Genomic DNA, 26642 nt, shown 5'->3' on the forward strand with positions numbered 1-26642 from the left:
ATAATGTTTAGAGATATTAATTTTTAAAAAAGATTACTAATTTGTAAACCCCTAATTTAGAAGCCACTAGAACCTTTGAATAAAAAGATAAGACCCTGAATCTGTTTTCACAAAGACTTCCTGATGATTCTAATGCATACTTCTGGTTTAAAATCCCTAATTTAAAGGATCAGTTAACCTTAGAGTGAATACAGATAATTAAAAAAACAATCCTGGAGTCTGAAATTAAGGTTGTGATAGATCTTACAGATATCACTAATTTTAATTGATACTCATGATTTAGTAAATAATTTAGTTGTCCACTGTGATGTGTATTAAATTGCAAGAAAATGCTTATCTTTTGTTTAAAGCATCATTAATCATATTTATTAATCTTTACAGCACCAAAGCCCTTTACAGATGTCAGTATTGTCATGAGATCTGCAGGACATTCGCAGATATCACGTATTAAGTAAGCGTCTTAGTACATTTATTGTGTGTGCATTTAATGTTTTAATTTAAATATGAGTTAATTGTACTCTTAAATAAATAAATTTCAGATGAGTCAAAGATTTAAGTGTAAAATATTAAATTATAAAGGTCATAGGAAAAATCAATTATTTCATAATCTTGGAGAGTCAGAAAGCTCCAAATGAATTATACCTAGGTATTAACAATAGTCATTTCTGAATTGTGTGTATTTTGTTATTTTCTTTTTTATTTGTTTTCTCTATTAAGTTGTCTATAATTACTGCATACTGTTTTAGAAACAAGAAAATAATATTTTCAATTCAGTCACCACCCAGTTCAAAAAATAGAACACTGACAGAAACATCCATGTATCACTACCATATTTCTTGTTTCCTCCACCCTATCACCAAGATAAATACTATTTTTATTCCCTTTTTAAAATACTGTTTTATTGTTTATGTGTACCTAAACATTATGCTTCTTACTTTGCCAAAATTTTTCCTAATTAAAGAAAAATTTTTTAACTAAATATATTCCTGGGACTTGCTTTTTTCATTCAGATTTTTACTACAATTTATTTTGTTGTATGTAGCTAGAGTTTATTTATTATCACTAGCATGTAGTATTCTCTTGTGTGACTATATACCACAGTTTACTTACCGATTTCCTCTTTGTAGGCATTTTCATATTATGAGTTTGTTGCCATTATGAACAGTGTTGCTGTGACATTTTTTAATTCATTCACCTAAAAAGTCCTAAGGTTCAATGTTTTAATATTTATCTAATATTTTTTCCTATATAATTTTGTTAATGCAGTTAATCAATGATTTTTAAATGTTTTTCACCTTGTATTATAGGTATTTCAAAGTGTTGATCCAAGAAATGGATCTCAGGTTAGATCTTGGGTTTGTCTATGCTATATCAGAACTTATGACAGCAGCTGAAGTAACTGAAAAAACGGAGGTAAGACTTATTAATAATATGATGGGAAGAATTAGGGAAAGAGGAGGACTTAAAAAAATTATAACATTATACATTCTTAAATGTATTAAAATGGTTTTAAAAATTAAAATTTTTTTATTATGCTGCCGGCGTTCTACATTGGCAGATATCACATTTTCAGATTATAGAAGTTGGAAGCAAGACAAATAACCTTTTTATGATGACTTAGCAAATAGGAGGAAAGGTTTTAGGCCAGTAGTAAGGGGCAAAGGATAATCAGTCATGTTTACATCACTTTTTTCCTATTTTATTTTTCTGGGTTACTTTTGTATTGATTAATAATTTAGAAATTTGGATATGCCAGGATATTTGATGAGAAAAGGGATAAGGCAAATAAAAGGTAAGATGTCCTTGCATATACCTACACACATCTTCCATGTACTTTAAAGCATCTTTAGATTACTTATAATACCTAGTACAATGTAAATGCTATGTCAGTAGTTGCCAGGGTGTGGCAAATGGAAGTTTTGGTTTTTGGAACTTTCTGGATTTTTTTTTTTCTTTTATATTTTCATTCTACAGTTGGTTGAATCCACGGATGTGGAACCTTGTGGATACAGAGGGTCAACTGTATACTGAAACAGTGCTGGGTACTTGTCCCCCTTTCTCCAAGGCTTATTATTGTTACTGGTTTATTTATTAGTTCAGTGACTAGCTGGATTATTTTATTGAAGTCTACCCCACCCCCACCCTTACCTTTCCCTGCATTGTTAAGCCTTTGATGTTGCTCCTCAGGGAGGTGAAGATTTGGGACACCCACAGTTACCCTGGAATAAAAGTGGTTTTTACAGGGCTCTTTGCATTTCTTTCCATGATCGCAACTGCTAATTGCTGGATGATTGCTCTGGGTTTTTTCAGTAATGCCTTAGGGCGTAAATTGCTCTACAGACTAATCCAGTCAAATTTGGCCTCCTTTGAAGGAAGTGATCTGAAGATAAGTGTTTGCTATTTGTTCCAACCCCCTGTCTCTTTCCCCAGTTCTTTCTTTCACAAAAACTTAACAGGCCTACAGTTTAACCTGTATCTTCACTGAATCAAGGATTTTCCTCCCAGTTGCCTTTCACCACAACATTCACTGTTTCCTAGAGCACTCTTAGGCCTGAACTTTACATTTTGTTGTAAATGAAGTCAGTTTCTTTGGGAAGAGATGAGGAGCTGTCTGTTTTAAAGTCTACTCCCACATACACATACACCCCCACCCCCAGGCAATATCTCTGGACCAGAGCTTTGGAGCTCTAGAGGTGGGCCAAGGGTGATCAGACCTCAGTATTCTCAGTGGTGTCACACCCAAGTAGAGCCTTTGTTCTCTGAGTGGAGGCTGGGCAGAAGAGGGAAGCTCCTTCTTCCCCTGTAGTTTAGGCTCAGCAGCTAGTAGCTGTGGGCAGGATGAGAAGTGCTGACCTCTGTTCCTCCCAAGATGAAAGTCTTCCAGTTGGAGGTGGGGCAGAGAGGGAACTCTGAGTTCTTGGGTGCACCAGTCTAGATTGGAGTTCTGGCTTAACTGAGTTGGGAGGGGGAACTGAGAGAATGGTCCTTTTTCAAATACCACAGAGTCACTTTTCCTACCAAATTTTTATAGATTTTCTTGAAGTTTTATTTGGTTATACCCTTAGGTATAGAGGCCTTAAAAGTTTGTCTTTTTAAATAAATTTTACCAGTTTCGCTGGAGAGCTAAAGATCTCCTTACACCATTATCCCAGAAGTGAATTTCTAAATATACTTTTAATAAGGTTATCATTTTGAAGTTTTTGTTAATCAGTTAAAATGTGAATGTTGGGCCGTTTCTTAACACACAGAAGTACTAGATTTGTGAGCATTTGCAAAAGAAATAGTGTTGATTATCAAGAATGAAAGCACTAATCACTTCATGAAAAATTACGTTCAGTGCCTTCCCTTTTTTGATTTATATTAGTGACCTCTGTAGATGTCAGTAATGCATTTATCAAAAAGCTGCAAGTACATTATGATTGTATTATTCCTAAGAAAGTGTTGATGGATTGGATTAGTGGCCTTTTGGAATAAAATCTATGGTCACGTGAAGAAAACCTTAGTGTCTTTTAACGTATTGGATGGAAACATAGAAGATGTGCTTATCAGTTTGTGAGTGACTGAACTTTCCTAACAGTAGAGATGTTAGTTTCCCTTCTAAGGCAGTAGGTTCCCAATCATGAGCAATGTTGAATCTGGATATTATGGGGAAGTATTCTGCAGCGTGTGAGCTATTAGCTTAATACTTGTACAGAAATATCCCTTATGTTTTTAATATTTTATGTTCCTTTATAGGTTGAGCTTTTTCATAAAGATACAGAAGCTTTCCAAGAAGAATATAAAATAGTTTCATTAGGAGATTCATCACAAGTCAGTCTCTATGAATACTTTCATATATCTCCTATCAAGGTAGGGGAAAAATAAGTCATTTTTATTGTCCTTGATAATCTTGGTAATAGCAGATTGATTTGATCTGTTTGGGGGAATACAACATTTAAATTATATTCTTAATAGTATATAAGTTCTATAACTTCACAATTACAAATATAAGTAAGTAACAAAGGAATGATACTTTTAAATTTTTATTATTTATTCTTATAATAATTTTTTATCATGTGGAAATTATAGTGGAGCCACCTACAGTATGTTTATATGTTTACATCTTGACCTAACATTATGTTAACTTGCTATCTATTAAGGTGTTGAGTGACAATTTTCAAACTTTTGTGTATGATATTAGTATAAGTTTGAAATTAATTTATAAAGTAACCTTGATTTTAAAATTGAAGATTGAATGGAACTAAAAGTAAGTTCTTAACATAAAATTTCTATGAGTTAACTTACATAATACTTGAAGAAAATTACGTATAACTACTTATACTATATATAATACATATAATACAAAAGTGCTTTTTAACTAGCTTTACCACGCTAACTTAATTCTAATAGTTGAAACGTTCACTTTTGGAGATATTTGAGTTAATTTTCAACAATTTCAACTTCTAGATTGTTAATGTTATTAAAAAATATATGAAGATTAATATTTTCCTAGGTTTACCAAAAGAATTGGATTGAACTAAATATCATACATTACATGGTTGAATTTAAATTTTTTAAAGGGCTGTTTACATTTTAAATTCTTTCAACATTCCAGTTATTAATTTTGATATAATCTAGGTAACTTTGAAATCTTATTTATGGTATAGTGAATTTAAGATGATATTGAATTTTAAGAGTTAAAACTGTCATTATGAAGAAAGTGCTTTAAATATTTCTTTCTTTATCTCTTTAGTTGCATTTAAGTGTTTCACTGAGTTCAGGTGGTGAAGAAGCTAAAGATTCAGAACAACCTGAAGGACTGGTAGCAGTTCATTCTTTAAATCTTTTGCTGAAGAGTATTGGTGCCACTCTTACAGATGTACAAGATGTAGTTTTTAAGTATGTTTAATATTCAAATGTATAAATTGATGAAAAGTCCATTTTATATTTACCTTAAAATTTTATAAGTGAAAAAGTATGTAAAGTACATTGCAGATCATAGGTTGAATATGGTTTTTTGCTAAATGTTAAATGGAATATAATTTAAGAAACATATTGCCTGGTAACCCTTAACTATTAAGTAACAGAATAATTATTAAATAATTTCCTTAAGAAAGAGGGACAGAGGTCATGCAAGTTTGTGTGTTATATAAGGCCTTTTTGGCCTAGGGAAGGATTCCTAAGAAGCTGTGTATACCCAAAGATGTGATGTGTGGTGCTTAAAAGATGTTGCTTTAAGGCCTGTGGGATCAAGACTCTTCAAAGCATATGTGACTAGAAGAAAATGAATGCCATGATAGCAGAAGTGAAGGGATCAGTTTAAATGTTACAGTCAAGAATTTAATGTGAGTCATAATGTAAGCTATTAGAGTATCTGACCAAAGAGACAGAGAATCTGAGTGGAGACTTTAGATGAGCGTGACCTTTGCAGATAGCACCTAGAGCTATTATTAAGAACAGTAGTAAGAATCAGTGAGTCTAATAAGACATAACTGTAAATCTAGATAAAAGTTAGGAAACAGTCAAATTTAAAAACACAAGTTTGAAGACATCAGAAGTAGAATGAGATTTCTAATCTTGCTGCTGTCCTATCCTTAGCATAGAACTTCCCAATTAGTGGTTCCAGGTATATGCTGTGAATAGGTTATAAATAAACTGATGGTGATTCTTCAGCTGTCAGCTGATCAGGCAGGACCTGCAGCAGCTGAACCCTGGCCATTCTTGAGCAGCCTCTTCCATTTATCTCAGTGCGTCAGGCATTTTCTGTGTGGGCCATGATAGGACAGAATTGAGAAATATAGTTCATGTCCAGGAGTGGGACCCAAGGGTCTCTAAAATGCCTGAATTCTGTGAAAATATGTGTATATTGATGGCTTTTCTGAAGATAAGATCCATAGCTTTTATCAGATTGTTAAGAGGGTTCTTTGACCAGAATATGCAGAGATGTATATAGGAGTGGATTTTCTGACTGGTATGGGAAAATGTACTAAAAGGAATTTTTTTGGAGAAAAATTCTAAAGAAAATAAAACCATTCATTAATATTAAAAACAATCTCCTTTTCTCTATATATTTATACATTTTTGTGTGGTTTTTTTTTTCAGGCTTGCATTTTTTGAACTCAACTATCAGTTCCATACAACATCTGAACTACAGTCTGAAGTAATAAGACACTATTCAAAACAGGTTTGTCTGAGATTATTTTACAGAGGGACAAAGTGATAAAATGGTGAAGCCATATGTGTCTATAGAGGTATAATGATTTGGCCAGGAAGGGAATAGCCGTTTCAAAATTTTAAAACATGGTTTTTTCCCTCAGGATTGTAGAAAGCAGTTGAGCCCAACCACCATTTCAGTTTTTTGCCTTTCTACTTTTAGCCTTTGACAGAAATCTTTCCTGGATCAGTGTGGACTAGATGTAAATCTTTAAATAATAATTAGCTAAGTAATTCAGCTCACTTACTTAAAAAAATAGGTCAAGGGAAACTATTTATCAGTAAGTAACTGATGAACACAGGGCATTTTTAGTGTAATTAAGTTGTTTAGTCAGACAGATATATTATTTTAGTGGATTTTTGTCCACCTCTGAAGACTCCTGTATTTTGTGGTATAATTTATAGAGCATTGAGATAGCTGTTGTATGGTGGACAGATCACTGAGCATGACTTAAGAGGTCTGGGTTTGGATCCCAGTTTTGCTGTTTACCCACCGTGGCTCCGGGCATCATTTGACCTGTATGTTTCTCTAGTCTATAAAATGGTGGCAGTAATAATAACTGTCACACATAGTTGTAAAAGTATTTTGAATATTCTAAAACTTTATGTAAATAGGTCATATTATTTCTCGTACTCTAACACCAAATTGCTTTTTGAAACTAAGACTACTGATGAATAAGGTGATATGGTTTAGGCTGAAATTGGTGGTGAGGGTGTTAGCCTGAAAAAAAACTGGATGTGTGTACTGAATGTAAGGGGAAAAAATATTAAGTCTGATAATCTGATTTGACTAATGTTTCTATTTCATTTTTAGGCCATTAAGCAGATGTATGTACTCATTCTTGGACTTGATGTTTTGGGAAATCCCTTTGGCTTGATTAGAGAATTTTCTGAAGGTGTAGAAGCATTTTTTTATGAGCCTTACCAGGTAAAATAGTTAATCTTGTGTTGTGCAATATATCACACTAATACTTTTGAATAAATAGTGCATCCCATTAGCAGACACAAATTACCATATGTAAAATAGATAAACAACAAGGTCCCTACTGTATAGCACAGGGAACTGTATTCAATACCCTGTAATAAACCATAATGGAAAAGAATATGAAAAGTATATACATACGTACATATACACACACTTGTGTATATATATGTATAACTGAATCACTTTACTATACACCAGTAACTAAAACAACATTGTAAATCAACTGTACTTCAATTAAAAATGATAATAATAATCACCCCAGTTGTTAACTTGAGTTGTAGTTGTGAATGGGTTTTTGGAAACACAACAAAAGGACATTATTTTGAAGCAAACAATGGTAAGAGGTTTTTGAGAAGTCTTGGGAGAAATATTTACCTTTTTCTTCAGCATTTAAACTTAAGACTTTACTAAGAAATACCAAATTTTAAGTGTTCTGTTGGAATATTAAAGGTGGATAAAATTTGTACTATAGTAGAAGGAAGATTCCCATGGACACACAGTCTTGCTTTGCACAGTGGTGTGGGACAGTAAAAATAACCATGCAAGCTGACACTGTGTGAAACAATCTTAATAATCAATGGCAAAAATTATGATTGTTCTCTGTCCCTTAAAAATTTCTGTCAAAACATTCAAAACTCTCCTACTTTCACTTTTAAACATAGAAGATAATGAAAAATAAAGTAAAACTAGTATTTATTTTGTACACTATAATCTAAAATGTTAGAAATATTAAGAATTAAAGTGTTTTTATTTATTTTTTAAAATATTATATAGAGTAGTTTGTGGTTACCTTCTCATAATATAACATATACTCCAAGTAAGCATCTTTTGTACACTTTGGTGAATAGTCATATTCCTTTCTAAGTTTGGATCAACTTCTAACATTTTATCTTTTGTACTTTGAATGTCATGAAATATCTGAGAATTATGTTAATGTGAAGTTTTCTTCTGATATCACTTTCTCTGGGACATCTTTATTCTTTTTGTCACTACTACTTTCCTTGTTTATACCAAAAAAAAATTTACCTTTAAACGTAAGCGTAACTTTATTTATTGTTATTCTTTTTTGACCCTTTAGGGAGCCATCCAGGGTCCTGAAGAGTTTGTGGAAGGAATGGCACTGGGACTGAAAGCACTAGTTGGTGGAGCTGTTGGTAAGAAACAGAATGCCTACCAAGAATGATTATGCTAGAAAGTAATGATATGTTTTGTTTTACTAAAGGTATTACAATTTTGCTAGGTGGATTAGCTGGTGCTGCCTCCAAAATCACCAGTGCTATGGCTAAAGGGGTAGCAGCTATGACTATGGATGAAGACTACCAACAGAAGAGAAGAGAAGCCATGAACAAGCAACCAGCTGGTCTTAGAGAAGGCATCACTCGTGGAGGAAAAGGATTAGTTTCTGTAAGAAATTTCCCATGGTTGTGAACATTTTAGGAATATCTTTTAAAGCCACGATCTGTGAGTAAGGAAATAGACATAAAACTTTCATTCACTCAAATATTATTTGGATGTTGGTGGAGCAATGGGTTGTGACATAATAAAAAACATGTCAGTAGCCTCCAGAAATATTCTGTTTAAATAAAATACTTAGGAAATATGTTAATTCTTATGGTATCTAGAAAGCAGATCTTTGCATTTCTTTTGTTAGCCAGACTTGGTTCTTCAAGGTATCATGTCAAAGTATTGTAAATTTTCAATTGTGCTTTTCCTCTAGGGTTTTGTAAGTGGCATAACAGGAATTGTTACAAAACCGATCAAAGGCAAGTATAGTGATTCCTTTGGGTGATATATATTACCAAGGCTTTCATAAACTGATTCCATTTTCGTTCCTAATCCAATTGTCTAAAACTCTGTCTTTTTTCTATCCAGGAGCTCAAAAAGAAGGAGCGGCTGGTTTCTTTAAAGGTTTTGGGAAAGGTTTAGTTGGAGCAGTGACAAGGCCAACTGGAGGCATCATAGACATGGCTAGCAGTACATTTCAGGGAATAAAAAGGTAAATTCTCTTTGATGTAAAATATGAGTAAAATGCTTAAACCAAGAGAAATGAGATAAATCTCTTTGGCTTGAGGCACTTAATTATGAACCTGCAATAATGGCAAGTTGCATATGATCTTCCTAATTGCTTTTGATACTTCTTAAATTGTTGGTATTGCATCATTTCAGCTTCATAGAGTTCTACTTCATTTGTCATTCATTCCCAGCAGCCTTGGCAGGGAAGGTTTGGCAAGTTAAGTTTTTCACTTTCCTTGATTGCAATACATTACAATAATGTAATGCTATACATCAGTTACAAAATTAGCAAATATAATATTCTGCCTCCTTTTTTGAGAAATAAAGAATGGCATTTTACATTCCAGGTTCAAACTCAGCTTGTGTTCACCCCTTCCTTTATGGTCTTATTTTGTTATGAAACTATTATATCCTTTCCCTCTATTTCTCTTCACTTGTGCAAATAATTTTAAACATGTTCTCTTTTCCTCCAAATTAAATTTAGCATAAGACTAAAATTTAGTAGTTGTGTTATTGTTACCTCTATTCTAGAAGTTTGTAACACATAAAACAATTGATTAAATTCATACTAATGAATTTAACTTAGAAACCTAACTTAGAAAATTGGTGGGTGGATATCTCCCTGACCTTTTTTCCTTTGTACTTTCTCTGGCTTTCTGCTCTATTGCAATAAGTATTGTCATTAAATTAGTTGCTCCTTTTAAGTCAGTATTTCATACTATGCCCATAATGGGGTGTTTCCAGTTTTAGTTTAGAGTTAAGGTTGGAAAAAAGGGTACAGTTTTTTTCAACCTGTAACTTTAGTTTCACAAATATAATTATTGAGTCATAATCATCAGAGAAGCTCAAAAGTCAATAACTCATAGGGAATTCACCATGACAATCAGACAAGAAAAGGAAATAAAAAATCAAACTGGAAAAGAAAAAGTAAAACAGTCACTGTTTGCAGATGACATGATACTATACATAGAAAATCCGAAAGCTGCTATCAGAAAACTACTAGAGCTCATCAGTGAATTGGTTAAAGTTGCAGGATACAAAGTTAATACACAGAAATCTCTTGCATTCCTATACACTAACAATGAAAGATCAGAAAGAGAAATCAAGGAAACTGTCCCATTTGCCAACACATCAAAAAGAATAAAATACCTAGGAATAAACCTACCTAAGGAGGCAAATGACCTGTACTCTGAAAGCTACATGACACCGATGAAAGAAATCAAAGATGACACAGATGGAAAGATATACCATGTTCTTGGACTGGAAGAATCAATATTGTCAAAATGACTGTACTACCCAAGGCAATCTACAGATTCAGTGCGATCCCTATCAAATTACTAATGGCATTTTCCCCAGAATTAGAACAAAATATTTTACAATTTGTATGGGAACACAAAAGATCACAAGTAGCCAAAGCAATCCTGAGCAAGAAAAAAGGAGCTGGAGCAATCCGGCTCCCTGAGTTCAGTCTATACTACAAAGCTACGGTAATCAAAACAGTATGGTACTGGCTCAAAAACAGAAATATAGATCGATGGAACAGTATAGAAAGTCCAGAGAGAAACCCATGCACCTATGGTCACCCAAAGGAGGCAAGAATATACAATGGAGAAAAGACAGTCTCTTCAATCAGTGGTGCTGGGAAAACTGGACAGCTACAGGTAAACGAATGAAATTAGAACACTCCCTAACACCATACACAAAAGTAAACTCAAAATGGATTAAAGACCTAAATGTAAGGCCAGATACTATAAAACTCTTAGAGGAAAACGTAGGCAGAACACTCTTTGACATAAATCTCAGCAAGATCTTTTTCGATCCACCTCCTAGAGTAATGAAAATTAAAATAAAAACAAAAATAATTAAGCTTAAAAGCTTTTGCACAGCAAAAGAAACGATAAACAAAAAGACAACCCTCAGAATGGGAGAAAATATTTGCAAATGAACCAACCGACAAGGGATTAACTTCCAAAATATACAAACAGGTCATGCAGCTCAGTATCAAAAAAACAAAAAACACAATCAAAAAATGGGCAGAAGACCTAAATAGACATTTCTCCAATGAAGACATACAGATGGCTAAAAAACACATGAAAAGATTCTCAGCATCACTAATTATTAGAGCAATGCAAATCGAAACTACAATGAGGTATCACCTCACACCAGTCAGAATGACCATCATCAAAAAGTCTACAAACAGGGCTTCCCTGGTGGCTCATTGGTTGAGAGTCCGCTTGCCGAGGCAGGGGACACGGGTTCGTGCCCCAGTCCGGGAAGATCCCACATGCCACGGAGCAGCTGGGCCCGTGAGCCATGGCTGCTGAGCCTGCGCGTCCGGAGCCTGTGCTCCGCAACAGGAGAGGCCACAACAGTGAGAGGCCCACATACCACAAAAAAAAAAAAGTCTACAAACAGTAAATGCCAGAGAGGGTGTGAAGAAAAGGGAACCCTCTAACACTGTTGGTGGGAATGTAAATTAGTATAACCACTATGGAGAACAGTATGGAGGTTCCTTAAAAAAACTAAGAATAGAGCTGCCATATGATCCAGCGATCCCACTCCTGGGCATTTATCTGTAGAAAACCATAATTTGAAAAGATATATGCACCCCAGTGTTCATTGCATCACTATTTACAATAGCCAGGACACGGAAGCAATCTAAATGTCCATCGACAGATGAATGCATAAAGAAGATGTGGTACATATATACAAAGGAATATCACTTAGCCATAGAAGAAATAATGCCGTTTGCAGCAACATGGATGGACCTAGAGACTGTCATACTGAGTGAAGTAAGTCAGACAGAGAAAGACAAATATGATAGTGCTTATATATGGAATCTAAAAAAGTGGTACAAATGAACTTAGCTACAAAACAGAAATAGAGTTATACATGTAGAAATCAAACTTAGAGTTGCCAAGGGGCAAGGTGGGGGAGGGATAAATTGGGAGATTTGGATTAATGTATATACACTATTATATATAAAATAGATAATAATAAGGACCTAATGTATAGCACAGGGAACTCTACTCAGTACTCTCTAATGGCCTGTATGGGAAAGGAATCTAAAAAAGAATGGATATCTGTATATGTAAAGCTGATTGACTTTGCTGTACACCTGAAACTAAAACAACATTGTAAATCAACTATACTCCAATAAAAATTCATTAAAAAAATTAAATGTCCTTCTTTGTGTCTAATAGGAATTTTTTTTTTAAGTCTAATTTTTTTCTGATTTTAGTATAGCCATTCCAGCTCTCTTTTGGTTATTATTTACATGGTATATCTTTTTCCATCCTTTTACTTTCACTTTATCTGTGTCTTTGACTCTAAAATGAGCCTATTTTGGACAGCATATAGTTGGATCACATTTTTTTATACATTCTGCCAGTTTCTGCTTTTAATTGGAGATTGATCCATATGTATGTGTCTATACATATGGATACATTACATGGTAAGCTCTTAATATTTGTTGAATATGTGAATGTTTGTTGAATGAATGAATGAACAATAAATGAGTCTTTCTCATGTAGGTCCATACAGTCAAAAAATGTTAAATAAAATATTAACCAAATTCAGCAGTGTGTATATGTGTTTCAAACAGTACATATCAAGCCTTAGAAGGAATGTGAGGGTATGTGAACATTAGAAAACCATGTAATGTGACTTAAAGCATTAACAGTTTGAAGGAGATAAACCACAGGATCACAGCAATGACCAGGGGAAAATTCCGTATTTAAAATTCATTGTTCATTCAAGATTTTCAATAACAATGACCAAAAAAAAGTTAGCAAACTAAGAGTAGAAATGAATTTCCTTGACTTAACAAGCAGTGCCTTCAAAAAAAAAAAAAAGCTGATATCTATACTTCATGAAGAACTCTTAGAAGCTTTACCTTTAAAGTTGAGAATGAGAGAAGGATGCTTGCAATCCCCTCATGTATTTCGCATTGTGCTGGAGGAGCTAATAATGCAATATAATAGGAAATAGGAAAAGCAAAAGAAATTAAAAGTCTTAAACCAGAAAAGAAAAAGCAGTACTCATATGCTGATTCTCTGATTATTGTCTACAAAGAAAATCCAAGAGAATCTATAATCACACTTCTTTACAGTTCTACATTTGTCTAGAGAACTTATTATTTGTGTCAAAAGACAAAATTTAAAAAAGAGAAGTGATGTAATAGTCTCATTTTATCCAATAGAAGATCGTTTTTTTAGTAGTTTCATTTTAAAGTATACTTAGGAGTTTTTGAGTAATTTTTAAAATCAAGTTATATGTTTTCCCTCTAGAGCTACAGAGACTTCTAATGAAGTGGAGAGTCTGCGACCCCCTAGGTTCTTTAATGAAGATGGAGTTATCAGACCTTACAGGTTGAGGGATGGTACTGGAAATCAAATGTTACAGGTGGGTGAAGAAATATCTTATGAATTAAGATTAATATAGTCAAGTCAGCTTTTTATTTAAAGTAGCTATATAATGCTTTAAATATGTATTAGATTATTTGGGCTTTTATGTTTTGCTTAATTCCATTTAAAGTTTCTTACATTTACTTAGGTTTTAAATGTACATTTATTTACTGTAAGAATTTTTTTTTTCTTTTTTACAGGCATCAAAAAGTTTGATATGAAAACAGTTAATGCATGACTTTGCAAGTGAAAGCCAACAGTAAATTTTAGTCTTAAAATTTACAAACTACGTACAGCTGTTTCAGTATTTTGAATGCAAAGAAAAGCTTTTATATTGGTAACTTTTTGTATAGGATTTTTAGCAAATCTGACCTTTTTATAGGATACCTTAGTTCTGTACTGGATTTACTAGATTAGTCGAAAGCCATTGTGCCTTATGTGCCCTCACAGTTGATGGTACTTATTTACCCGGTTAGACCATTTCTATTTAGGGTGCTTCCTTCAAACCACTAACAACTTTTATTCCAGATATAATCCTCATGTCCAGTTAGGCATGCATAAGGAAAAAAAAAATCATGACCACTGCTATTGTGAATTCTTGGGTTCTCCTGCTTTTCTTTTGAAGATGCTCAAATGGCCATGACCCGCTTCCCGCTTTATGCTTGTGTGGTCTATTTAAAACCCTGTGGAATTGATAAGCAATTTACATGAAAACCAACATCTTTTAGTAAGGAAAATTAGCTTTTAGAACAATAGTCAGTTTGAAGATAGAATATTTTATCTGTTTATATAACTTCTACTTTGAAAGTTAGACTTTTTAAAATCTGGATTATGCTGCAGATAACATACACAATAGGATATACCAATTTAAAGTCGTTTCTGTTGTTTAGTTGTGAAATACTAAATTAAATCATTTAATTGAAAACAAGGAGGCTTGAAAATACTCATAGTAATAATAAATTGTACATATTTGAAAATACTCATAGTACAGACTTGAAAGTATTGCTAGTACTTGATATCTTTACGTTCACAGTGTATAATTTTGCATTAAATGTACTTCCATAAACTTACAAGTATTGTGTTAATGTGTGATATTTAGTTAAGTGGTTTTACATTGTGTTTAAAATGTTTTTAAAGCATCAGAATAATTGCATATTGGGATAGAACTGGCAATCTACTGAGAGATGTGTTCTAAATGGCAGGTTGACAAACTCTACAATGACAGTATATCACTCTTTGAAAATATTGCAGAAGTCACCTGTAGTTATACAATTGAAACATACATATCTACTCAGCACGTGCCTTCCCCTATTAGAACACAGTTAACATATTACTAATTCATTTTACTAAACTGAATAGTTATCAAATCACCTTTCACAAAACTATTTCTTGAGAAACTATTTTATAAACTTAGTAGGAAGTAAGGATGAGTAGTGAGGAGAGTTTAGACATACATCCTCATTATTAGAGAACAGATGATAAGAAAGCCATGACATACCAAGTTTTTCACAGCTGATAACTTGATTTCAGTAACAAGTAAATTTGTTCTACACTTTTTTCCATTGATTGTTTTCTAAAGCTCTGAAGTTTGGGATTTAAGATCATGACTATTGACTGTATTTTTAAACATGCCTGTTATTTTCATTAGGCCAGTTGTAGAATTAATTGCTAAAAGAGCTGTTTAAATGACTAAAATCTCACAATCCTTGTCAGCCATTACTTATTTTTCAGCAAGAGTATTAAACACAGTATTAGTCAGAATACCTATAGGAATTCACCAGATGCCTTAGGATGTTTGTGTTTGGCATTACTCTCTTACAGGTGTAAGAATTGGGTTGTTGCTTTAGTGGTAATGGTGCTTTTTTTGAATCAAAACTTTACTATTAGCAAACACTTTGAAATATACAAATACCAGTGCTGTGGCAAAGAAGTAGATGACATATAAACAGTATTTCAAATCTCATCTGCCTAGATTTAATCTGATTTAATAATAATGCCCTTAGAAAATATTTAATACTTTCAAATGTTCATCCTTTTGTTTTCTAATTTTCTAAAAAGGGTGCTCTGTGTTCACTAAATTATATATGCCTATATATGATAATTAAATATGAGATACACTCTCTTATTGTGTACCTTTCTATCTAGAAAGTGGCACATAATTATAGTGCTTCCTAATAGTCCATTAAAGCTACCTACTAGAGAAATAGAATAATTCTAACATAGTCACAAAATAATTTACTGGTATCATCAAGCTATTCTATACATTAAGTGTACCAACCAGTGGAGTTTAGTTAAGTCTTATTAGGTTAAGAAATTATATCCATAATTACTGCCACACTTAGAGCTGAAGTCTTCTTCAAAATTATTGACTTCTTGAACATTTCATAATTTTACATGTTTTCCAAGCAATTTGCCATACTTAACTAACATTTGTGCTTCTTTTTTTCTTTACCATGCTTACAGAAAATTCAGGTCTACAGGGAGTGGATTATGACTCACAGTAGAAGTAGTGATGATGATAATGATGATGACGATGATTAGTCAGATCTGAAATGTTCAAATTCATGTGTTCTTTGTCATTTTATTTGGAATGTTACATTAACATGTTTTGTATGACTACTACCATAATGCCCATATGGAGTCAAAAGTACGTTTTCCTTTTAAAATGTTTTTCTATGTATTTTCAAAAACAAAAATTTATGCATTATTTAAGCACGGAAAAATGTATTTTATAGCCAAAGTAGGGCATACCATATATTATAGCATTTGCTTTATGTGTTTTATAGCTTTGTAATAACAGTTTGTCTTTAAGATTTAAAGTTAGACAATTTTTTTTTTAATGTTCACTAGTTTCATTTTAAATTATCTGTTTATTTGTTAGCAAAATGCTGTTTTTAATGTTCTCTGTAAATTTTCTGGGCTGTAATATAATGTAATTGAGTTAAAAAAAAGAAAGAAAAAGAATAGTAATAGCCAGTCAATATTTTATATTTATTTAGTATTTTAAAAGCATCTTTGTCAAATTTCTTTTAATAATAACAAACTTATATAACTTGAAGCAATACGAATTTGTTGTTCTATTCCAAAATCATATAGGTTGAACTACTATTATAAGAAACATTCATGATTTGTCATAAAGCTTAGATAGTGAAATAATTTATAGTCTGAGAATGAAGAAAAATGTTCTTTGGTTCTTTTATTTCATTTTATTATGTATACATTTTCTGAAACAGTGAACAAAGTTGGTTTTACAATCATTATATTTACTTATTAGCGTACATATCCATGTGCTATATCCTTATTATAAAATGTTATGAATTCAGGACAGAAGAATTGTTATAGTAAGCATAATTATATGTATTTCTTCTAGATAATATTGGGAAAATGTTATCTATGTTTCTGAAAGATGTATAAGCAAATCTGTTTTATGTTTTGCATACTGAAGGCTTTTTTTTTAATTTCAAACTTAGATGAAACTTTTTGTTCTATTTTTCTAGTATATCAGATGTACTTAAAAAAAAAAAAAAACTCGAAAAAGTTAATGACTGTTAATAGTATGATGTTTAAACCCTTATGACTGCTCTGCATTTGGATCAACAAAGGAACATTTACCTTAATTTATGTTAAGCATTTTGCTTATAATGAGCTTATATTAGACTGTAGTAGATCATTGCCTTAATTGTTTAGCTTTTGGTTTAATTTATTCAGCCAATGACTTGAGTCTCTTCTAATTCTTAGGTTTATCAAGATTTTATCTCTATAAATCATTATTTCTTAGAAAATGACTATTTCAGATTTTTAGTATTGAGCTTACCAAAAAAGAAGCTAAAAAATTTTGCTCTTGAAATTTCTACCTGCCTAGTAGCATTGATTCAAATTAAGTAGAAATCCAGGGTGTATGCTAGGACTAAGAAATATGTGAATGTCAAAGAATTTAATTACTGTTTTCATCAAAATATAGTATTCTTATCTTTTTGGAGTAAGTAAATAAATTAAAACAGTGACCATTAAAATAGTCACTGCTGGTATCAGAGACAATTTGTCTTTGTCTTGCATCCACTGCTCTCTCACCCTTGGTCAAAATCAAGCAAAGTCTGCTGCTTCTGCTGGAAGCTGGAAAGAACATAGTCTATTGTTATGTATTGTGTATGCCTGAGGAAGGAAGGGTTTGGTAATTTCGTTGACTTCTTGATTCCAACTATGCTAAGCATGCGGCCTTTCTAAAGGAGAAAATGCTAACTGCTTGTTTGCAAGAAATTTACTGAGTTTCCTGTGGTTGGTCTGTGACACTTAATTCTATGGTACAGATTTCACAGAGGTCCTTATGAATTTATCTGGGAAAAGTTCTGGATATTTTAGCAGTGCCTTACCATTTTAATGAAAAGAAAATTGGAGGTAGAATTAACATTTATTTAAAATCTCTTAAACAGTAAAAAGATTTAAAATAATATTCTAGTAACTAGTAAACTTTGTTCATGTGACCTTAGGGATTCATCCTTAAGTTTTTAGCCCTTAAAAGTGGCATACATTCTTTTAACAGTACAATTGGCCTTGTTTTTTCTGTTTCTGTTTTCCTGCACCAGTGAAATAATCTTTTCAAGCTTCTCTGCTGACAGGTATTAATTATATTTTCAGTTTAAAAAATGTATTTATTATGTTAATTTTATTTGAGAAAAATTTAAGCCTGAGGATTGCTCTATGTTTTCTTGATGGAGAAATAGGACTTGGACAAAAATATCTTCTTATTCCTCATCAAATATATAGAAAATTAGTTCAATTTTGGGACTTTAAATGAGATGAACCGTTCTTTTGTTTGTTTATTAGTGGCCCTGTAATTAATTAGAACTTTAAAAATGGGAGTATCCATCTAATAAAGCCTAGTGAGAAAGCTGAGTTTGAGAGATTGACTATGTAATACCACACCTTTCCATATCCTTTAACTTTATTTATATTCCAAATTTCTATGTGGTCACTGCCTATGTATAGAAAAAGGGATAAAGGGATGGAGAGTTCTTTCTTCTTTTCTAAGGGAATAATCACTCATTCTCTATTTTCCTTTGTGTCTACTTGGCACTTGAATAACATAGTGAAAACTGGCAGGAAGAAGAGTTTATAAAAATCCTAAAATTGTGAACACCTATCATCATGGATAAATAATCTGTTTTTAAGAGCCTATAAATGAAATTAATTGATGCTCACATTGGTATAGATATAACAAAGTAAATCCAGAGTAATATTACTGACTTTCAATATTCCTTATTGAAAAGGAAGTTGGAATAAATTTCAATTTACTTCTATTTTTAAAATAATCAGAATTTTATAAATTTTACCTTTTGAAATTATTCAAAACACATATCATTGATGTAGTGTTGAGTGTTGACTTTAAGGTCATGTTATGAAAATTAACAGATGGAGTTAGATCTGTGAGTAGGACATCAAAGTTCAACATGAAGTATGTGCTGCTGTATTTTACATCCCAGGGTCATGTACACTATAGAATGATGACTGCTGTGACAGCTACTACAGTAGTTTGTCTGATTTAAGTCCCACGGTGAAATTTTGCATTATACTTTTCCTATAGTGATGGGAGGAGGACCAGAAACAACAATCCAACTGTTACTGAGTACTTTTCTACTATATCTTCAAGCCACAGGTTTTTCTTTTATAGGTTTCCTTGCATATTTGTAATTTATTGTAGTAGTCCAAAATATTATAGGTCCTATAGGGTCTAAATAAGATACACAAATTATTCATTTAAGTCAAATAATAATTATGATGGTTATGTAAAGAGAATGTCAGTTTTATTTATTATCCTATCCCTACACCTTTGAAATAAATGGAGATCAATTAAAAATGTTTAGATTGTTAATGTAATCTTTAATTTCAGTAGATGAATATTCAAGTTTATGAAGTGCAGTGAGTACAAGCCATACTATATACAAAACCTTACAGAAAGGCCTGAATCAAAGAAGAATGAAACACATGATTTCAAATAACGCAGACCATGTTAGGGAGCTAATTAGAATAATTTATGATGGTCATATGTAGGAGTTTATGGCTTGGTTTGTTTTAATGTGGTAGACCTATTTTCATGTCTGTAATTATCTCTCAATCAGTGTGATAAATTTATTTAACAATTATTTCGTATCAACCAATATGTATATAGGAATAGTGTACCTCCAAATATCAGCTTTAAAATAAACATTTAATAATTTTGTAAAATTGGTTTTTAATGTAACATCTTTATTGCATATACATATCCTATGCAGTGAAATGGTAACAAAGATACCTACTAAATTTGCATTATGCTATTTCTTAGAGATCCTTAATTATTTGAGCATTCAAAATATAGTCATTGTGTTTTTATAAACAGATAATCAGGATAGTATATATAATTCTTAATAGGGAATGCTATGTTTTTATACTGTAAATTATTATCTATGAATAGCTTGTTAACTATATTATGTCTACAAAGATTTTTTGAATGTATTCAGTAAAACTTGGAGTTTCTTTGAATTAAAAAATTTAGAGACTCGCACTCCATGGAAAAAGGTAAATCTCTCTTGCGAATCACTGGACTAACATTGATTCTCAATCTACAGTTGTAGTATTTTACAAAAGATGTGAAATTTTTCAAAAATTAAAGCAGATTATTTTCTACATTGTTAAAGTAATATATGCTCAGTAAAGAAAAATAGGAATAGAAAGGAAAAAACTTACCCTGTCTCCCCACCATTTATTATGGTGTATTTCATTTTTTAATTTTTATTCATGTAATTATGATTCAAATATATAAATTTGTTGTATATTTTTTATTATTGTAAATTTTTATAAATAGAATTACTATTAACTTCTAAAGAGTAAAAATGTGACCCATTCGGTCCCCAGTGTGGGAAACCTGGTCTTCTGGAATACATTATCACCAGCAGGACCTTTCTATGTTTTTTTGTTTTTTTTTTAATGTATGTATTTATTTATTTATGGCTGTGTTGGGTCTTTGTTTCTGTGCATGGGCTTTCTCTAGTTGTGGCTGGCAAGCAGGGGCCACTCTTCATCGCGGTGCGCAGGCCTCTCACTATCGCGGCCTCTGTTGTTGAGGAGCACAGGCTCCAGACGCGCAGGCTCAGTAATTGTGGCTCACGGGCCCAGTTGCTCCGCGGCATGTGGGATCTTCCCAGACCAGGGCTTGAACCCGTGTCCCCTGCATTGGCAGGCAGATTCTGAACCACTGCGCCACCAGGGAAGCCCTCTATGTTTTTATAGTTGATGTAGAAGCTTTTTCTTTTTGATTGAACATATTTTTACCTTTTGACTCTGCCTTTTTTAAAAAAAATTTACCCCTTAAATAAATCTTCTCAAAATTCATTTGTGTATGTACACGTATGTATAATCTTTGTGTTTTTCATTGTGAACAGATATTGACAGCTGGGTTGTCCCATGGGGGTAGTATTTTTCAGCCATTTCAGACATTTAAAAATTTTATCTGTGTTTTCTTTGAATCTCTTACATGTCTTACAGAGATATCATAGATGCCATTATATAAGTTGTAGAAGGGATGCTGTTTTTGTTTGTTGTATATTTCTTTTCTTTCAGAAATTACAAATGTTTATTATTAGCTTCAAACACTGACTTAATAACAATTGGAAGATAACTACCTTCAGCTGATGTGGTCTTTCCCTTTACTTCCGGAAGAGAATTACAACTGATCTGGGAAAAAACGGGCTTATCATAGGCAGTCAGATCACCAGAGTAGTGCTGAACATTCTTCCTGGCTTCATCTGAAATTTTGAGTAAGTGGACAAGAACTACGAGATAAAGGCCCATTGGATTTAACTCTTCCTCTCCAGAAGCATACTTCTGAATGGGATGAGAAAACTGAAGAGAGCCAAATTCTGTTACCAAAGCAAATTAGAGTTAGCATCTCAGATAAAGCAGATGCCATGAAAAGATTACCTGTCCAACTTGGATACAATTCTCATACCTCATTTATTAGCTTAATAGAACTCCCTTGGAGAGTCTTTGGCACATCATTTTTGAAAGCATATACTTTTGAACATTTAGTAGTAAGTCCCACTGACTTTATTTTGGACCAGTGGACTAACTCACCCCACTTAGAACCTTCCAGAATTACATAAAAATAACTGTGTGAATAAGACTTTGAAATTGTGTCTTTTTCTGGAGGTGATGGTTCCACTTACGGGAGGTTCCAGTTTTCTCTTTGTCAAAAAAGTGTACAATGAATTTTTAAATTATTTTTTAATCCAGTAACTGAAATGAGACTAATTTGATTACTAAATCTTTTTCAAAAGTTTGTCATCATTTCATCCCATAAATTTATAAATATATTATGGAAGGATAAATATTAAAGTAGAAAATGTAGCACATTTAAAAGAAATAAAAATGCTAAGCTCAGATAGGTTCAACTTGAGTCTTTCTGCTTACCAAGGATGTGCAAATAGAGCTAAAATTCTGCAGTAAGTTTTAGTTTAAAAGGTCTTTAGGCTTTATTTAGCTAAAGGTGCTAAATTGTAACCTGGGATTCAACCCATGACTTCTCTATTGATACATGAGAGCCCTACCTTACAATGTCCTTTGGTTACTTTCAACAGCACATAGGTTCTCAACATAACTTGAGCTTAGTAAAGTTCATTCATATGTTATTTTAGTGTGTGCTCTAACAATAATATTGTTAGAAGACTTTATTATAAATTATGAAAAGTCTTCTTTATTAGCCAAATATCCTATGAGAGAAAAGCTGTTGTCTTGCCAAATGAAACAGTTCATCTTCATAGAAAATTAGATTGGAGGCTGCTTTCATTCATCTAAAAACAAAATTTAATGTCATCTATAAAAGGAAACACCATGTATAGTTTTTTGCCAGTTAAGAGTCTTTAGTTGTAAATTCAAATGAAACTGATATCCTACCTGGTGATGATTCTGATGAACTGTATATCAGTGAAAATTTACCGCTAAAGAATCTTATAGGAAGCAGTATGGAGAAATGTACATTTAGACATTTTGTGCACTTTGAGTCTGAGTTAGTTGTTTATTAGTCTTACTACCTTCCAAAGAGATAATTATCCCTGGGTATTATATGAAATGGAAGTATTACAGGAGATGTGACACAGCTTGTGAACTATCTGAATCCATATTCCAATGAGCTGTTAAAATGGGATCGCACTTCATCTAGTGGAATATATGTATTTCTTCTGTGCTAACTCATGTTGACAGTAAAGATACCTGGGGTGCAGTAATACCGTATGGCTCAGGGCCTGGATTCTGGAACCATGTAAACCTGAATTCAGTACTAGCCTTTTCCTTTTACTAGCTTTATAGTCTTTTATTCTAGTCTGATCTCATATTCCAGACTATAAAATGAAGATAATTGTAGTACTAACAGTACTTTGGTATATAATACCAAGATAATAGTACCTTGATGGTGTTGCTAGGATTAAAAAGCAAGGTAATATATGTGATTATTAGTACAGTGTCTAATAGGAACTTAATATATTTTCATTATTCCAGATGAATAATAACCAGCGTATGCTGGTCCTGGTCATCATTATTCTATATTCCTCATTTGTCTCCTCTTTGCCAAAATAAAAGCCATCATTAAATTTTGCCTTTTTTTTTTTTTCTTTTAAGGTTAATAGAATAGTTAGAATGTTGTGACGGTTTCCACACATTAATTGGTAAGCGATAGAAACAATAAAACCTCAGTGATTTGGACTGCTCTGAATTATTTCAGTATTTTGAAAGAAATGTTATTCTTTTCAAGTTTATATAGTATCATGGGTCAGTAAATGTTCAATAGAGGTTCTGCTGGAAATGCATTAGAGAGACTTTTGTAACTATCCACTTACAGTATTTCTGACCAGTTTCTCTGGCTCTTCTTGTAGAATGTATTAGGTACGTTAATTAATGGTCTGCTGTTGTCAGTGCACATAATTATGTCATGAGCATAATTCTGTCCTTTCTCCAGACTGTTTTAGTTGAACCAGTTGGTGACAATTCACATCTCTTAAGATAATAGTTTCTTTTATTTGATTTTATGTCACAGTGTTATGCTCAGCTGTCCTGTGTAAGCTGTCAGCATAGTTTATACTTTGGCCGACTGTCAAAATAGCTTATTTGCATGGGAGGAGACAAAGGTATGGGGGGGATTAAACAAAGCCTTATTCCTCTTCAGATTTGGTGACACAGTCAGTGAGATTCAATTTTTTTTAAAAACCAATTTGCCTCACATAATAAGCTAAATACCAATTCTTCACTTGTGTTTATATTTATTCTGCTATATATATGAAATCATTGAGCTTTCAGGTAATGAATTTCTACTATATTTGCCCATGAAGCTTAGTTGAATACCTTGTTTTTCCTGGCTATAGGTCTCAGATCTGTTATATTTAAAGTGAATTGATAAAACCTTTTTTATCCCTAAGCCTTAATCATATTACTCTAAGGAAGTTATACTTACTACATTTTTCTCTAAAGAGAAGATTACAAGTCATTTATTTATTTACTTCTTTAATAATTGAGAAATGGCAGCATTTACCATTTTAATTTGTTTTGTTTACCTCCCTGAATTTTGTCATTTTTAAAAGTACACTTAATTTTTTAGTATAATCTGTTGATAAACTTTCCATCTTTCCCCATTGTCTCCAAACTATTCAAATTAGCCAATCTATAAAACCATTTATTCATTATCCAGTAGATTTTCTTGCTCGATAGCATTTTGTTCTTTATCTTTTTCATCTAGATGAATTTCATTTTCCTTTTATCACTCATGCTGCTATCTTTAAAAAAATATATATATATATATACACCTCTATGAAACTCATCCTCCAAAAGAAACAGATATTGATCAGATTTTGTTTTTTGCTTAACTGTATTCTTATCTTTACCCAATTTTCTTAAATATATTTGCAGTGAATATTAGCACCTTATATTGTTTGGGATTTAAAGTCTTCCATGTTAGTGATTTGTTCATATCTATCTTTTCATATTTTGCTTTGTTTTTTCAGAAATGTGTTTGTTATAGAACTGTGCTAATTCATAGCATTTAGATGGTTGGAAAGTGTTAGCAGTGTTTTCTGTATTACTATAGTTGTTAGGTATGTTCTTTTTCTAAAGTACTGGGACTTATCTGGCAGGAAATACGGATATTATTAGAGGATAACCCTGACACAACTGTCTTTCCAGTTCCTACTTTTTGTGTGTTTCTAACGTATAATCAATTTGGTTTGGATTTATTTATATCTAGTAAACTAAGGCTTACATACTCAACTTTTCTAATGCAAAAGGGACCCTTATCAATAACCATACATTTTGTTACCTGTAGGTTCTGACAGTTATATATAACGAATGTAGCTTCCTTTGTGCTTCCCTGTTTATTTCTTAAAGTTCTTAAATGATGATGGATAATTCATATATTTTTTTAATGAATAAGGCAAAAAATGCTTTTCCTTTAACACTATAGCATGTAAGTGAGGCTAACATGTCTATAGTACTGGCTATTGTACTTGATACTTCAGGCAAATTCATTGATTTTTCTGCCTAACTTTGGTCTTGATGCAAAGACTACATGTGATTCCTAGCCCTGGTTTTGCTAATTCTTCATTTATTTTAAAGGGTATCCCAAATTATTTTAGTAGAAACATTCATACCTAGTATCTGATTGGGGTGAAGGAAGATAAGGTATTAATATTACACTATTTGAACGCTGTTAACCTAAAAAAATTAAGCCAGCCTGAGCAGCTTTAGCAGCCTTCCTCAGCAACATCCAGCATCCGGGGATATTGAAGACCTTTTTCAGGTACCATGGAAGCGTGTGACTGATACTATCATGGTGTAGTGAAAAGCACTGGAATTAGAAGTGAAGAAACCACTTTTTTGAGCCCAGTTTTGCAACTGACAATATGACCCCAAGCAAGTCACTTAAATGTAATCTTAATAATACAAGGTTGTTGTGAAGATTAGATGGGAAGGACACTTAAATGATCCTCGATTTCTTCATGTGTAAAAGGAAGGGATTAGTTTGGATGAACAATAATATTCCTTGAGGTCTAAAATTCCAGGTTTTCAAAATAATACAAATGATGTTTTGAAAAGTATAAAGCTTCATATGTAGTGAATTTACAGAGTCAAATAATTTGGCAGGAAATTGTGACCAAAGGCATGACATTTGTAGATTCTTTACAGCATGATGGAAGATGATGGCTGATAAGCTATCACATTCTCTCCCATCCTTCTATGGGATTTAGTTCAAAGTTGTAGCTTCTTCTCATTCATTAATGCTGTTCTTATTCCATAGTCGCATGTTTTAATGGAGACTGACCAGCAAAATTTTGCTGTATATTGAGTTATCTTCGACGTGTTTATTTAAAGATTGACCATTCATGTTTCAAGTTTTGCATTTAAGGTTTTTGATGAACTCCAAAAAGCACTGCATGAGTTACTTTTTTTTAGCTTTTATTTATATCAGATGCTATTGTGACTATTAAAAGTGGTTTAATTTCTTAAATGTACGGATTAGATTGGGTCTGAAAAGTGGAAAGTGATGAAAGGCAGACTCAACTGCAATACCCAGACTTAATATTGAAATAGAAGTTAGTTACTTAGAATTGAACCATTAGCTTTCAAGTTATTTGAAGATTGTAATCGATTAATGGGGTTTATAGACTCTTGTCTTCTAGTAGTAGTGATGTTCTTGAGGAAATCAACATTTGTATTCTATATTTTAAAACTTGGCCATATAGAACAAAAGAAAATACTTTCAAGCTAATTTCTTTTCCAGTACCAAAAAACTGAAACAAAAGGATGTAAAGTTAAAAATAAAAGCTTCACTTCTAACCCCACCTCCACCGTTATCCTTCCCAAGCCCAGAGATAAATGCTGTGAACAGATTTGGTGGGTTACCACCAACCCTTCCAGAAATTCTTAGTAATTTATTCATTAAGTAAGTAATTCATTCTTAGTAATTTATTTTCAGTTATATCTTGCCCATCTTTATCAGTACACACAGATCTACCTTTTTTTAAAAATAAATT

The 26642-nt window shown here is 32.5% G+C and overlaps 1 protein-coding gene across 5 annotated transcripts in view; it reads left to right on the forward strand.

Annotated features, from left to right (window-relative positions):
• VPS13A (vacuolar protein sorting 13 homolog A) overlaps positions 1–26642 on the forward strand; it is a 237092-nt gene that overhangs the window by 196613 nt on the left and 13837 nt on the right. For 4 of the 5 annotated variants that reach the window (XR_003790666.1, XM_029201746.1, XM_029201744.1 and 1 more), the window contains 11 exons: positions 382–451; positions 1308–1413; positions 3736–3849; positions 4733–4878; positions 6082–6163; positions 7007–7120; positions 8256–8331; positions 8418–8581; positions 8895–8940; positions 9050–9173; positions 13480–13594. Coding sequence is in view for 4 of the 5 variants with exons in the window: in XM_029201746.1 (XP_029057579.1) it covers positions 382–451; positions 1308–1413; positions 3736–3849; positions 4733–4878; positions 6082–6163; positions 7007–7120; positions 8256–8331; positions 8418–8581; positions 8895–8940; positions 9050–9173; positions 13480–13594 (1157 nt within the window). In the remaining variant the exon portion in view is untranslated. Of the gene's footprint in view, positions 1–381; positions 452–1307; positions 1414–3735; positions 3850–4732; positions 4879–6081; positions 6164–7006; positions 7121–8255; positions 8332–8417; positions 8582–8894; positions 8941–9049; positions 9174–13479; positions 13595–13796; positions 14525–26642 lie in introns of those variants that run through there. The other variant, XM_029201745.1, reaches the window with a different exon arrangement.

Source organism: Monodon monoceros, unplaced genomic scaffold (genome assembly GCF_005190385.1).
Source record: "Monodon monoceros isolate NGI ecotype Baffin Bay Population unplaced genomic scaffold, NGI_Narwhal_1 Super_Scaffold_5, whole genome shotgun sequence".
Lineage (NCBI taxonomy): Eukaryota > Metazoa > Chordata > Mammalia > Artiodactyla > Monodontidae > Monodon > Monodon monoceros.